The sequence below is a fragment of the Sipha flava genome, unplaced genomic scaffold, assembly GCF_003268045.1.
Source record: "Sipha flava isolate LNK unplaced genomic scaffold, YSA_version1 2_pilon_pilon, whole genome shotgun sequence".
Lineage (NCBI taxonomy): Eukaryota > Metazoa > Arthropoda > Insecta > Hemiptera > Aphididae > Sipha > Sipha flava.
In genome coordinates, this window is record NW_020272972.1 from 2,599,093 (window position 1) to 2,615,790 (window position 16,698).

The 16,698-nt window shown below is 36.1% G+C and overlaps 1 protein-coding gene across 1 annotated transcript; it reads left to right on the forward strand.

The window, feature by feature from the left end:
- The first annotated feature begins 739 nt into the window (after positions 1-739).
- Positions 740-16,128, forward strand: LOC112686001 (sodium/hydrogen exchanger 9B2-like). The gene is made up of 9 exons (XM_025558091.1): positions 740-827; positions 920-995; positions 7,068-7,478; positions 8,323-8,508; positions 9,677-9,852; positions 10,100-10,260; positions 11,125-11,487; positions 13,040-13,141; positions 15,694-16,128. Exons 3-9 carry the CDS (start codon positions 7,072-7,074, stop codon positions 15,877-15,879), a joined length of 1,581 nt encoding a protein of 526 aa, XP_025413876.1. The 5' UTR covers positions 740-827; positions 920-995; positions 7,068-7,071; the 3' UTR covers positions 15,880-16,128.
- The last annotated feature ends 570 nt before the right edge of the window (positions 16,129-16,698 follow it).

Sequence of the window (16,698 nt, forward strand, 5' to 3'; positions counted from 1 at the left end):
TATTATGAGAAATCACTTCCAGAACAATGCTAAGAATAACGTAACAAGATGTTTTTTATTATGTAAGTATATAAAAATGAAATAAAAATTTTTAAAATAAACGAAATAAAATTAAGGTATATATAGGAATAATATTATTTCGAAAAAAATTGTTTTAAGTCTAAAAATGTAATTATTTTTCTATTAATTTAAAGAGTTTCTAAGATTTGTATAAAAATAAAAGTTATAAGTACGTTTATTTCATCCATAATAATGTCCATAATAGCTTTTTGTGTAATCCTTCATGTTTAATAATATTAATAAAATAATATCAAAAATTCTAAATTTATAAAACGAAATAAATGTAAAGCAAAAAGAATATTAAAACAAAAAAAAAACACATGTACATAAATATTGAATATATTACATTTGTGTAATGTAGTATAATATATTTGTTTACACAGTCCGATTATAAATTTTTTTTAATATCATCTAGTTTTTTTTAGTAGAACACACGCTATGCCCAATATTCGTGACGTGCATATCATATCATATATTGAACTTTAGAAGAAATTCGTTAAATCGTAATCGAAAATTAATTATCACATTACAAATCTAAATAAAAGTCAATTAAAATACGTACAAGTCGTAATTTACATATCATAATTTTATGGTACCGTGAATGCACACATGTGTGGTAGGGTTAACCATGTGTTCATCTGTGGTAAAAACATTATTCTTTATTGGTATTAATCTACAGGCACAGAGCACCAAGTACTGGTCAGTCTGCTTTGGACTCTTCCGATGACAACATAAACCTTGACGTAGAATCGCGTATTTTCACATTTGTAAGAGATCGTTCGGATAGTAATATTATGATCACGCGAGTTGATCGCATATAAGCCGGACGGATTAACGTTTTTATTTTACCATTTTATAGAGTTTGACGCTGTAAAGTGCGGAACAACAAACACAATCATCGGCCAATTTTTTTTGAAATCTTCATTTTTTTAGTTGTAAGTACCCATCAAACTAAAATAAATTGTATTTAAAAACTTTATTTGGAACAGAAAGTTAAACAGTTATTAAGTTTTGCTTTTTGTCAACGTTTCAATTCTATGAAACGTTTAGTATATTATTATTACATCATCTGGTCAGTTTATAAATAAAAAGCGTTTTACGCCATCAAAAAAAATCTCATACCTAAGTCTCTTAGCTGCAATAAAAATACTGAAAATACTAACTTATAATAATAACATATGGGAAAAAAATATTAATTATTAAATACTTAACGCACAGTATTTTAATATTAATAAATGTATACCTACATTTCAATATAATTATTTCTTTAGTTTATAGCTTTAATTTCTAGAAACAATTTCGACTGAATTGAGGTTTAAATCATTTTATTTTTATAAACCCATCCGGTTAGGTTTCTTTTGGTATTCTACCTAATTTAACTAACAAAATGGATAATAAAGTTGGGTTAAAAATATTTTTCTATACAAACCATAAGTCTTTATCAAATTTTATCCACATGGATACTTATTTTAAAACGTTCTATCCACTGGCCAATTGATATCATGAAACGATAAACATTAAAACATTTATATTGTGCTGCAGCAACAATAATGCACTAGGTAATAAATACATTTTTTATTTAAGTGTTTGCTAAGTACGCGGTAATAAATAAATAAGGATTTTTGTCAATCAAATGCAAACAAGATATACAAAAAACAAGTTTCTAAAACGCGGTTTATACTATGTAAATGTATCTTAAGCAAAATACAAATACGAACTGATGTGTCGCTGAAGGTAGAAAACACTGCGATTTCACTAACTAAAACCGCCTTTCGTGTGTAATGTTACCGCGTGTAGCTGTACAGCGCACAAACCAATTCGCTCTTTAGCCATTTGGATATTTTCCAATTTTTTTTTTCTTTTGTCAACACGGTTGTCAAACCGAATTGTTCGATTTGGCCTCACTACTTTATAGCCACGTAAACTAAAATATTACTGAGCTAAGGTCAGTACAAACCCGTTTTTAAGTATCATAAACGTTAGTTTAATGTCGACAAACTATACAGAACAGAATTATGTGCTCTCAGTGTTGACACTATCCAGCATGGAGAATTAATTGTTAGTTTTTTTTTTTTCGTAGAATTTCGCAGAAATAACTATTAATCGTCTTATACTGATAAAAAAACTAATAAGTTACGCGAACCATAACATGCTTACAGAAATCATTTTAATATATACATTTAGAAATCAGAAAATCGTAAATGGATTTCTAAACAAAAATATAAAAAAATGTTTTATTCAATTTTTGTTTTTTATTTTCAATTGCATAATTTTGAAACATCGTTATAATTATATAGTTATTCCGAACCAAAAAATTTAATTATCTATTAAACTATTAATATTTATGTTTGATATCGGTTGGCACACTTTAACTGTATAATAATGTAATATATTTTACACGAATTATATGAATGTTTATAATTTCAATATTTTTATATCAAATGAGTTTAGTATATTTATTTATTTTATTTTTTATGATCTTTAACCGCATCTATAAAATGCCATAAAAATACTTTATGTACTTAATATATTGAACAAATATATTGTTGTTTATGATAAAAACAAAATAAAATTAATCTTTATCAATAAATCAAATAAATATAATTTAGTTGTATGAAGCTATAACAAACTGTACTAAATTATATATAAGGCTGTAAAAATCAAAAAGTACAAATAGTAAAACACTAGTAAAAATTATGGTAATCGTAGAAGCAAAAACAACGATTATTTATAATCCAGTGGTAACCAATGATTATTAAATTTTGGTTACTAGATGGAAATGTTGAATTGTGTTTCGATGCCACATGGTGTACGATACAATATTACAGTTAGATAATTACTATATACAACTCATATTATCATTTTAGATGTGATTGCATTTCGATTGGCAATAACTGTAATGAATTATTACTAAAGTTTGATCATGATAGCAAGAGTTTGTCATGAATAGTAGTTGAGATAACAACGTTGACCTGAGATAACAGAGAGTAGAGATTTTAAAATAAATAATAAATCGAAAATTAAAAAACAGATTTTTGAAGCGTTTAATTAAATTTGTCAAAAATGTTAGTCGAAAATCAATCTAAATATGCATTGTTCATTGTAACTTGTATTAAAAAAAAAAAATCCTTCAACTATTATATATTACATTACATACTTACTTCATTTTTTTAATTATTCTATTATCATTCAAAGAGTATTAGCAGTGAAACCCTGTAATTCAAACTGAATATTTCCATATGACTTTTTAAACGACAAGGGTCATTAAATATTCGAAATGTATTTAATTTTCGGAGTATAATAATATTCAGAAAAAGGAGTAAATTTTACGTTGGTATATTTATAAATGTACATAAACGTACGTACTCGGGTGTGTATACGCGTATAGGATTAATAACAAGACGAATACGACGGTCATATTGGGTTAATAATACAGAAGTAAGTAAAAAAGTATTACTCAAGTGAGTCGATATAATCCAAATCGGTATACACTTAACATTTGAAGCTGGTTATATTCAGAAATACAATACGTTATAACCAAGGTCTCAGGAAAACAACAGCCCGGCATGTAGAATTTAAATACTATTTTCCATTTGTCGAACAAGTATATGGGACCTGACGAGTGTCGTCGAGTTAAATTGTTAAATCGCTGGCGACTGCAAATGGTAATGGTCGATTATTTCAGAAACGTGAAAAGAGGAGAGAACGTGTAATTGTTTCTGCTTGTAGAAAAATGTGATAAAAATAAAACAAAATAAAAATAACAATAATAACGATAATAATAATAATAATAATAATAAAGAAAAACTGATAAAATAAAATAAAAAGGAAAACGAAGTGTAGTTATGTATATATTATATGCGATAAAGAGAAAAAGAATGGAATACAGAGTGAGAGGGAGATTCGATCCAATCGTGATTCCGTTAGCGTTTTGTCTATTTCGTTATTCTTTTATTTTTTACTTACACATGCACAAATACGCATATTTATATATGTATGTGTATACTTACTTCGTTCGGGTTTTCGGGTCGTTTGCTTCACCCGACTCAAGTGGATGTTGTGTTAAGGGGACTACTCATGTCTGGCCGTCCGTGCCACCCCCCTCACCAGTCACCACGCACTACTTTTGTTGGTAATGTAATGTCATTAGGTATGCAAGTTGGGACGGAAAAAAAAATAAATATAAATGTAGAGTAAAAATAAAAGAAAACCTCCCCGAATGATCGTAAGAAGGTGATGACTTGTTCGTGGGATGTCTTTTGCACGGAGTCTCACGGACTAAGCGAAAAGGACGAGAGTGAGTGAGGGTGAAGAAGGAAATGAGAAGAAAGAAAGGGATTGGAAGGAAGAAGTAGCTTTCTGTGTATGTGTGTGATAGAAGGGGGATATATATTGGAGGAGAGGGGAAGAATATACAAGTCGCGTATACACTAAACTTATGTAAATTACTGAGGACTCGACAGTACAATTGAGGCGAAAAGCTTCTTGTTGTAGTCGGCGAGGCCAAATCGTTTGCTTTTTATTCTCAGTCCTTATTTTGTATATGCTACACGCAGCCATGACTTTCTATTTAATATGGTTTTTTCTTTCCTTACCACTTACTATAGCCCACAAGACGAAAAGTACAATTTTTTTTTTTTTTTTAATATATTGTTTTCCCCTGTATGTACATCCCGTTCTTTCAAACCACGGGCAAGTGTTTTAAATTGAATGGCAAGACAATTGTGTTTTAGTCCGATGCATATTCTATGACGTCAGATAATCTTAAAAATTCTACGAAATTGTCTACAAACTATATAAGTTTCGTGTAAAAATGTACAACGCAGTCCTCTATTTTCAATACCTATAAATACTCATACTCGTATATTATCATATCCGTAAACATTTGTAGGTACAAATCAATTTAAAATTTCAATTATAACCCATATTTATTTTATATCAGAGATTCTCAACCAGCGGTAAACGAAAAACTCACAGATGAAAAAAATTATAAAATAAGAAAAATTCTAAATTCTAAAACGTTAAATATCACTAAACCTCCGCATGTAATTTCAATTGGTAAGTACATGAAAACTTTCAAAACTTTTAAGTAGATACTGAGGTTCAAAATAAGATTGAGAACCTATGCCTCAGACTGGATTGTTGTAAGGTTTAAATAAACATTAAAACTCTTATAAAGTTATGAATAATTCATACATACCTATGTACTTTAAAATGTTGTGAATATGAACTGATACAGTTTTTAACTATAATTATATATGTATAATACATACATTAAACAGTTGAATGAAATAAGAAAATTTCTTTTCGATCACCGGCGTCGGACAAAAAAAGTATATCATCAACAAGTCTGCGGTTAAGATGCTAAAGACCCGAAAAATATTTCTGAAGCAAAATTTAAGACTTGAACACTAAACCGGCTTTTATTTATTGTTTGTTTTTAAGTAAAATAACAAATTTACCTGTTAAAAACTTGAATAAAGTCCAATCTGAATACATAAAAACGTTTACTTAAATATTTATACTTGTTTTTCTTAAGAAAGTTTCCCGGAGGATAGGAATTTAAAAAGTTCATTTAGTTAACTTTTTCAAACTCGTTTTATTACAGTTCAAGTATTTCATAATATCACATTTTCCATAAAGCGTTCCGCTAGAAAACACAAAACTTTAACAGGTAACAATTGTGTTAAAAATAAATTCATACACGTAAACGTCTTTTGTTCAGACAGATGAAAATAATAACGGTTGCAAAAACAATATTGCATGATTCAATAAGTAAAAAGGTTTTTCTTATTAATCTAAGATCGTGGATCGTTATGCCTATGGTTTTTAAATGTTTGCATCGTTAAAACAACTTAAAATATACTTCATTATTAATAATCAGAGCTCGGGAGTTAAAGCATTTGCTTATTTTTATGGATTGGCTTAAAATGTAGCAGAGTGCTATAAAAGTGTATGTCAAGTTAAACACGTACAATTATGAAATTTAAAAGTACCTTTTTTTTGCTTTTTTCAGCAATTTTTCAAAAAAAATGCTTATTTCTAGTTTTTCTAATTATTTTTGCTTATATGACCAGTTTTTTTTACGTTTTTATAGTTTTCTCCTGCAAAGTCGTTTTTGATAGAATTAAAATTTAAAAATAATTCTTATTTTATTTATGTTGTCACGTAGTTCGTCGCCATCCAAGCCATCGTTCTATGGTTAACAAAGATATTCTAATAATGAAAATAGAACTGAGTGTCAAACGTCAGAATGAAAAGAACAGAGAAAACCGTTTACATTTTATTTTTCAGAAAAATCCCTTAGAAAATCCATAAAATCATTAAAAGTGTAGATTTTTATTTTGTTTAATTTTTTAGTTATAATTTTATAGTTTTTTTTTTTTTTTGAATAATTATTTTTGCTTGATTTTAAATTGTTTTAAATGCTTATTTTAGTGGTTATAATGATGTTTTAAGCGCTTATTTTAATGATTTTAAGTGCTATAAGTCCCGAGCCCTGTTAATAATATACTAACTACGAAGTTTCTATGAACCAATATGGCGCATTGCTGTGCAAAAAATAATAATAATCTAACCTGACCAAATATTGCAAAATATGAAAACGAGAAAAATTCTTAAGTTATTTGTGGAAGCGCTTGGAACCCTTAGTGTGTAACGACTAAGTAATAACTATGTACTATTATTGCGTATCTTTTTTTTTTCAAATCAAGTGACTCCCATAACGAGTCACAAAACGTAAACTAGTTGTTTTTTCTAAATTAGTCCAACGCGTTGGGGATATTCACGTTGGTGAGATAATTGGATTATTAACAATATTTGCACCCAATGTTCGTGTTTCAAAACGGTTTGTTACAAGTGAAAAAAATATAATTAAGTGTGCGCTGTAAAACGAAAATCTAAATCGCATGAGATAGTATAATATTTCAAGGATTTTAACAGATAGGGCCTACGCACCTGACCGATAGTCGACGGGATTTTAACAGAGACATTTTTTCTCGTTGCAGGACGATGGTGGCCAATTCGTCGGCGGTGGATTTGGAACAGCGACGGGAACAGCAGCAGTACGATGCACGCGTGCAGTTCAACGAGGACGGCCGCAGGGACGTGACGGCCATGGGTTGGTGCGACGACAAGTTGCCGGCCACTGTGACCAATTTTGCGGCAGCAGTGGTGGCCGTGGCCATCGTGTGGTGCCTGTTGCGCGTGAACACCACTCCGGAACTGATGGCCATACCCGGTGGCAGCCTGGCGTCCATATTCGTGTTGTACGTGACCGGCACCGTGGCCGGTTGGCTGGTTGGCAAGCTCGGCGGCCTGCCGCCGCTTCTGGGCATGATGTTGGCCGGCATCTTTCTTCAGAACACCGGCCTGTACACCGTAACCGGGTGGTGCTTTCATCTGGTGTCCACTATGAGGTGAGCATCGGTGGTTAGCGAGCCGGGGCAGTGGTGGCGGCTGTCCGACCGTTTTCGACGGCATGAAGCACCGGAACTATGAGCTATAACTCAAATAATCGAGTCCAACAATTTCTAACAACTTCCCAACATCGTCTAATAAGTGTCGTCGGTTGTCGTTGTTGTTGGCGATTTCGAACTTAAGTGTGGCGCTGGCATGAAATTGATACCGCAAACGTATAACTGCTATAATACCCAACAAGTTCTAGCAACTCTCTAATGACGTAGAACAATAATTATTCCTCGACGAGGAATTATTAGAGTTATTTAAGCTAAACTTGTTACGAGATGTGTGCCAGTTGTGCCCAGGTGGATATCCAAATCCGTTTTCGAGGAGCTCGGTTCTTTAGCACTTTTTTATTTGAGCTCGAATTTATAAACGCGACCACCAAACGTTTTAAATATCGGAATCGTAAACATTTTTTTTTAGAAAATTCGAGAAAAAATTAGAAGGATCAAGTCCTTGCGCAAGTTCCCCATCTGGATAACCACCTGTCCACAATTCACAGAAAGCACGAAATAAAAACCTAAAATGTAACATGGGAACTTTGAAGTCGGAAAAACTCTTCTTTTATTTTTTGCTGTACATTAACGTTACATTTAAATAATGTTTTCATTGGTGCGTCCTTATGTTTAATATCATTATAGGTATGTATGCGCAGTGTACATTGTACACGTGTCTCGGCTAGTTTAAGATTGGTAGAACGTTTAACGTATTTTCACAGTTTGATTTTATATACGGATTTAATACATAATACGTGTAATGCAACAATAATATTTGCTAACCGAATTCGGTTTGTCACAGAGAAGCCGCACTAACCGTGATCTTGATTAAAGGCGGCCTGGAGCTGAACGCGGGCCAGTTGCGCCAACTCAGCAGTGTCGTGGCCAAACTCACATTGTTGCCGTGCATAGCCGAAGCCGTGGCCGCGGGTGTGGCCGCGCACTTCATCTTGCCAAATTTCTCATTGGTATGGGGTCTAACTCTCGGGTGAGTACATTATAAAAAACTACCATTACTAAATGTCTGTACGCTTAGACTTAAGTTTTTTAGGCACAAAAAAAAAAAAAAAATGAAAATTAACGTTTAAAAAATTCGCTCGAACAAGAACGTACTAAATAAATCCCGTTCTCCTTAAATGTGTGGAACTAACGGACAAAAGTAGCATAAAAGAACTTGTACAAATGAATTACTTCGAACTGCATTTTGATGCTGTACCATAACATCGTAACGCTTTACGAGTAAAATTAGACGTACGATATTGTTTTACCATGGATCGTGATACTCGTGCGACGGGTGGTACGCGTTTTTACATTATTTTCCGCCTTTTAATCGTATTGCTCCATCATATAGTCCTACAAGATTTATATCAGCCGAGGGGAAATTAAAATCGTTGACGGTGCGTTCCACGCGTAAATGGAAGTAGAAAAGAGAAGCAGATTATTTGGATTTAATAATAAAAAAAAAAAAAAACTCGATGCCTCCCTTGGCATTACGAATAAAACGACTTAAGAATACGAAAAAAAAAAAAAAAAAAAAATACTTCATTTAACAAAATAAAATATTCCGATTTACAAATTACATTTTTTCTAACTATATGATGCCTGAGGATCTGATACTGTTAGTGGAACGCTACGCCAAAGATATTGTGAATACAAAATGCGAGACGATCGTTTAGTGTTCCTAATACGTTTAAAAAATAATACGGTCATGTTTACTATAATATATGAAAGGCGTCGGATATCGTTTCGTACGTTGTCAAACACACCATATAATACGTTCGTACCGAAGTACACGATACGCAATAAAATTGTATACGTATTACTCACGCGTGGTTTATACTTTATGTTATGACCCGAAGACTATTTGAAACGACTATTAGACAATAATTCTGTTTATAAGATGAATTTATCGTTGCACTTAATTATAACTATTGATTATCATGTAATCACAATAAATTAATATTATTATTAAGTCCAAAATATTTACTATTAGTATTATTTACGTTAATATTTAGAAGAGCGTTGATTTATTATTAAATTGTTATTGTTATTCACTTAGACTTATAAACTTAAATTCATTTTTTTTTTTTTTTTTTATATATTTTTTTAAATTAATTATGGTGAACGACTTTTTATTTTTTTATGTTAATTTAAAGGTTCACATTGTCAGCCGTTAGCCCTGCTGTATTAGTACCTAGTGTGTTCCGACTAAAGCGATTGGGTTACGGCGAAGCAAAAGGCATAAACACTCTGTTGATCGCTGCTTCCAGTCTAGACGACACCGTGTCCATCAGCGCCTTCGGTGTATTATTAGGTGTCCTGTTTTCGACTGGTACGTATTCAGTTTACAATACACACCGTACGGCTATCATTAAAAAATGTCACCTTGATCTTAGTTTCCAGGTTGTTTAAAATCAACTTGCATCGTTTCATAGATATTTCACTTCTTTAGGTTTTTTTAATTTTTGCGCACCGCGAACATTATTGTATACAATATATTCATGCGTGTAAAAAAAAAAAAAAATGTATCGATTGAACAACGGTTTGTAATTCGCTTTAATTGATGTATTTTGTAACAGGTAGCTTGACGAGCAAGATAGTACAAGGGCCAATAGACGTGTCTATAGGAATCGCGTTGGGACTCGTTTGGGGTTTCATTTTGATTTACATGCCTCCTTCGCCGTGGGCGATGATATACAGCAAACAAGGGAGCGAAGAGAGAAACGCCAAAAAATCACAAGTATATTAACAGTGTTAATACGTGCGACATTTTTTCCCCGACAGTAAAAAAAAAAAACCCAATAAGTAAACGTTATTCCGTCGTTATTATCGTCGTCGTATCGAAAACCCGTTGAAATCGAAAATCATGTTTTGGTCTGCGACACGCGCAAGTGATTCTTTCGACCGATTCTCCTCGGCGGTGGTGGTCTCAGCATAGGCGCAACTAGGGAGGTACTTGGGGGTGTTACAGCACCTCTAGGCTCTAATTTAGCGACCCCCTTCCCCAACAAATTAACAGTTGAAAAATTACATAAGATTAGTTTTTTTCTTATTTTATTTAGTTATTTTTATTTGATGTTTTTATCAAAAAGATTAATTGTTTATGGCAATTAGTTAATTGCATCATCGGAAATACTTGAAAAATATTCCACCAGTCATCGCAAGATAATACTAGTGTGAATATTATGTGTTATATATTGTATGATATTTTTTTAACTTGTGTATTTCTTAGTACCTTATGACCTAAATAAAATGATATAGGTTGGGCTTGTCAATATTTATAAATTAAAATATCAGTGTATGTATGTTGTTATGGTACATTTAGCGATCAAATTGAGATATGGTACTTGGAGGAGGGGGTGAGGGTTAGCGTGAGCTATGCGACTTCAGTACCCCCAATTACTGGGCTTTGGTTGCGCCTATGGATCTCGGGGAGGTTTCGGCTTGCAGATCGAATCTGACCGCAAGAGCTTTTGCTCGCGTCGTGCGCACGTCACCGCACGAACCTGAAAAATGTTTTCGAACCAAACCGATACGATGTCGAACACGGTACTACTGATAGCGAATGATTTTTTTTTTTTTTTTTTCCGTGAAAAAAAAATAGATCGAACGATCGGTGACGGCCAAGAGATCGTTTCTGCTGGGCGCCGGCGGTTTCCTCGCGGTCACCGGCAGCCAGTGGTGCGGGTTCCCGGGCGCCGGACCGCTGGCGTGCATCATATCGGCGTTCGTGGCCGCTACCGGCTGGAGGAACAGGCTGAAGACGCAGAAGCGCGACAACCCGACGATGTCGGCGGCCGAGGACGCGGACGGCACCGAAGACCCGGTGGTGAAGGTGTTCGAGTGCGCGTGGATCGGCCTGCAGCCGGTGCTGTTCGCGTTCATCGGCACCGATCTCAGGTCCGAACTGCTCCGGAACGGCAACACGGTGTTCCTGGGACTGGTCGTGCTCGCGTTCGGACTCGCGGTGCGTACGAACGTTGTTGCGAAGCGGTTCTCGACCGGTGCGCCGCGCGAAAAACGCCCGCCCGTTCGAGAACACCGACCGCGCGGACGGTCAAATGTCCATCGTTCGCGCGGATAAGACGGTCGCGCGTGCCGGGCGAACCGCGCGGTCCTGACCCGACCGGGGGGTGTCTTAGCGCGTAGCCAAAGTTTTCGTTGTTGTCCGAGTGGGCACGGGTGTGCCGCGAAAACTCGTGATGCACAACGGTGTGCCGTGACCGAGAAAAAAGAAAAAAAAAAAATGTTGAGAACCACTGTTTTAGTAAGCTGCGCGCCCGGCCCGGGAACGTCGGAGCGTTCGCACCTCGGACGGACCGAGAGCTATCGATTTCCCGATCGGCGATTTTTTCGGCGGTCGACGTCTAAACGTGGATCATCGTACCGTTCGTTCCCTGTCGGTGCACTTCTCTTCTTCCGCCTCCCTCCCGTCCGAGCCGTCCGACAGCATGTCCGAGCGTACCGGGATCGCGAGGTTGTGGATGATGTTTTCAACATTTCAACGGTTATAACACACAGGCGGTTCCAACCGTCGGCTGCGGTTTTCAAAATTTTTTTTTACTCTTTTCCGTTTTCGCGCGGATCAGTCGCGGGACCGGCCGATGACGACCGGAAACGTAACCGTTCGAAAACCATTGGGCGCGCGACAGATTATCGTCGAAGTAAAACGGAGAGGAGGAGTAAAAAAAAGTGTAAACGAACACACGCGTTACGACCGACGCGATGTAAACCAAACGGTCCGAGGGACCGAATGGACGTTTCGGTATTGATTTTTCGATTTGTTAACGCTCGACTGTGAAACGCACGCCGGCAGCGTACAACGAGCAATTACGATGGCGGAGCGCGGAAAACGGACGACGATCGTTGGCTTTTGACGGTTAACTCGGTACGCGCACGGAACGCGGCACGGGATCGGACCCGCCGCGACGATTAGTGAACGTATGTTTTCCACCGCGACTTTCCGCGTGCCGCCGAAACCGGTCGCGTCCAAACTCACGGCTAACGGTCGTTCGTCCGCGAAATATTCCGTCGGACGAGAACGACGCGAAACGGGTCGTCCCGGTGATCGATCAACGGTCGACGGCACTCGGACCTGTTGCGCCGCGACACTTTAGAACCTCGCGAATCGATTCGCACGGGGACGACAGGCGCTGATCGGTTGACGTTCGGCCCGGGGCCGGTGGGGTGACGCGGCCGCGCGCGTTCGACCGGCGAACGAACCGTTCGACGGATCTCGATCGTAACCGTTACGTGTCGCGCGCGATACGGGTACCGTTCGCCGTCCGTAAATCGGTTTCGTTTACGCGGTCACGTCCGGAAAGCCGTGGCCAAACGATGCCGTTAAGCTTTACGTCCGACGAAAACGAACAGCGGACGGGTAAAATATAAATCGCTATCGCGCGAACCCCCGCCCCGTCGGGGTTTTCGGAAATCGTTATCGAAATACACGTCCGGGGCGGCGAAACAGTTACGACGTGGAATACCAATAATAAGTTTTTCTTGTCTCCGTTCAACAGATTCGCCTGGTCGTCACGACCTGTTCGGTGCTGGGCGCGGGACTGAGTCGCAAAGAAATGCTGTTCGTCAACATCGCGTGGCTGCCCAAGGCCACGGTCCAGGTAAACGCGTTGTCCATAACCTTGCCACTAATCTTGGTTTAATAACTTTAGCTGAGCGCCGATGTTACTTTGGTAATCAATTGTTAAATGATTTACTGACTGGTGTTATTGATTCTCCTTCTTTACTCTTGCCCTAGTTGCGTTTAAAGTTCCACTGCGTTCCACCCGTTCTAATGCTATGTTTCATATACCCTTTAGTTCCACCAGTTACATGCAAAACGAACTTTTAAGACGTTTGATGTCGCACGCCAATACGGACCCCACCTTTAACTTTCTTGTTTTTTAATTTTACACACACTTATAATGTTATTCTATTGTTTATTTACTATCATCGTATAATAATTGTAATATCTTTTCTGCACATATATATATATATATTTATTATTTATAAAGGGCTCAGCCCGTAAATTCTTAATAAATAAATAACGATGGTCTATTCCGGATTCGCCGTCGAACACGTGACCCGGTCGCGAGTGGTTCATGGCTGCAGTGGCGTATTTACGGGGGGGGGGGGGGGCCAGGGGTACTGGACTCTCCCCAGAACCTCTCAAAAAAATAAACTAAAATTCTTACATGTTTGCGAAATTTGCTATGTTAAACATTCACAGGGAAGTTGAAATTACTGTTGATGAAGTAATAGAGGAATTGGCCAAAAAATCGAGACAACTGGAATTTATTTTATAACAATACTTTACAATATATAGGTACATATATACAGGGTGGGGCACTAAAATGGCCGATTTCCAAAGATAAATTTTCTCATTAGTTATTAAAATAAAAATTCTCTCTAAATATTATTAGTTGTAAGACATCATGCCATTTAGTAAACATGGAACAGTGGAGTGATGAACAACGTGCTTATGCGATAAAATCATTATACAAAAATAATGACAGTTACGTAGCTGCGCAGCGTTCATTTCGTCTTCAATTCAATCTTAAACGCCATGATTGGGCACCATCGGCAAGGCTATTTAAATATGGATAACCAACTTTGAAGACACGGGTTTAGCATTAAAAAATATATGCCCGTAAAAAAAAGCATTCATAAACATCATTGCTGTTAAGACCGCTCTCATAAGGAGTCCGAAATGTTCTGCACAAAACATATGTTTTTTTTAAAACTTGTTCAGTAGAAGTCTAGGTCGGATTTTACACAGCGACGTGTTTTTTTTCGTACAGGCTTCTTTTTTAATGTTGAACCCGACTCTTAAAAGTTGGTTACCCATATTTGAATAGCCATGCCGATAGTACTGAATCATGGCGTTCAAGATTAAAATGGAGACGAACAAATGAACGCTGTGCAGCTACGTAACCGTTATTATTTTTATAAAACAATTTTATTGCATAAGCACTTTGTTCAGCACTCCACTGTTCCATGTTTACTAAATGGCATGTTGTCTTGCAACTAATAATATTCAGAGAGAATTTTTACTTTAATTGCTACTGAGAAAATTTATCTTTGAAAATCGACCGTTTCAGTGCCCCACCCTGTATATATATAATATTACATAAGACTATACGATTATTACATTATATATTTAGTTCAACTTCCTCCAAAAACTGCACAAGGACGTAACTATTATAATATAATATATAGTTTAAATTAATTATGTATAGACTGTGGACCCCCCTCCAGAAAAAATTGAAAATACGCTACTGCGCGGCCGTGTAAACGGACCCGCAGCCGGATAGGGGCCGTGGGCGGACCACCGACCTCCGTCCAAATTTTCCAATACAAAATTGTTTTCATTCGATATAAAAAACATGCTCCAGCAGTACGATTTATCACGATTTCCATTGTTCCACGACATAGACGTATTTTCATCACATTTCAATTCTTTGTGTTCGTAGGTCAGAGGAGCTAAATCTTTAGTTCTTTTACAGTCGAATGTTGGATCTGTTCATGGTAGACGGTAATGTTCGATGAGAACTGGTGTCAAATAGTGACATCTATCGAATCTACGACTGTATCGTATCGTATACCGATAATCAAATACTCTTTTCGAGAATTTTTTTTCTTATAGTCGACATACGATTTCCTGCTTATTGAGTTTTAACCTAATATCAATGTTTAACAAAGTTGAAAATATCAAATTAGTTGTTAATGATTACAAAAATTACACCCTCTAAAATTTTACGCCCGGGGATGAATCCCCGTCTTCCACCTCCTAGTTCCGCCCCTGGGTATACATACATGGAAATAAAACGTTTATCACAACCGTTAAGCCAAGTAAATTTATTATGCAACATGGAAATAAATTCGTTATTGCCGCGGCAACGCGTTCGAATGGAAATCGATCTGCTCAGCGGTAACAGTAACTGCCCCCCGGCAAATTTAATCGAAATCGCTTTTTCAGAGCCGTCGAGTTCTGTGTAGTACCGTTGAAAATCGTGCGTTAGATTCGATCATCGTCACTATCCCACGGCCTTAGCGCTCCGCGTTACGTCTGTTCGAATTGAAAAATTGGTCCGCTTCACTTGGTTTTAAATTTTTTTTTCTTACCGAATTGATGGATATTTAATTATACGTTTGTTTTTACTTTTTTACTCAGGCTGCTCTGGCACCGGTAGCTTTGGACATAGCGAGAAATTTGGGAACGCCAGAAGACGTCGAATGTGCAACTCAATTGGTAACGATTGCCGTGATCTCTATTTTGCTGACCGCGCCGTTAGGCGCTTTTGGCATGCAGTTGTTTGGCCCCAGATTACTGCCCAAATCCAACGAACAGCAAGGATAACGTATATATTATATGAAAAACGATTTAGGCTTGGTTTTTTTTTTCCTGTAAATTCTATTCGTATTGATAGATGTTTAATCATCAAGTGTGACGTGTGTAATCCACTTCTAAACTTAACGTACTCTATGAAGTATAAATTAAACTATTTTTATACGAAATGTCTATGTAATTATTTTAAAAGTTAAAAATACAGTGGTAATCATTAAAAGTATGTTTACAAATACTTCTAACGATACCAATTGATGCGCACTTTTTCCTTTTTGCATATTACATTAGCCAGTGAGTACTACATTTAAATTAAACCATTGTTTTGTTTAACTATAGTGATAAAATATTTAATATGAATACATTTATTGGACAAATAATTAGTAGCTATTTACTTGATACTCAAAGGTTTTTAATTATTTACAAGTCCGTTTGAACACTAATATGTACCTATATTGTTCAAAGTAAAAGAAAAAATATGTATCCAAAGTATAAAGAAAGCTACTATAACTTTTAAGAACAAATTTCGATAAATTTAATCCACGATAAATTGGTTACTAAATGAAATTATTAAGATATAACAAAACAATATAATATGCAGTATTTTATTTTAAAGACAAGAGTGTATTTAAAATTTGTAATATTTATTTACAATTGGTAAATTTGGTAGCTTAACTAAGATAACAACAGCATGAAATTACGTGAAAAAGAAGGCTAGTGTAGAATATATGCGATAATATGTAGTTACGATGAATAAAATTGTTCGACGTTACGGAGATACGTATCCGTTGTCCGATTGACCAGCGAATGACATTGTATTATATTTATCGAACA

What these genes read in the sequence shown, in the direction of transcription:
- LOC112686001 (XM_025558091.1), top strand. Translation starts at nt 7,072, where the DNA reads ATGGTGGCCAATTCGTCGGCGGTGGATTTGGAACAGCGACGGGAACAG. An exon ending in CATCTGGTGTCCACTATGAG is followed by an intron (nt 7,479 to 8,322) that starts GTGAGCATCGGT and finishes GGTTTGTCACAG; the next exon opens with AGAAGCCGCACTAACCGTGA. An exon ending in TGCTCGCGTTCGGACTCGCG is followed by an intron (nt 11,488 to 13,039) that starts GTGCGTACGAAC and finishes TCCGTTCAACAG; the next exon opens with ATTCGCCTGGTCGTCACGAC.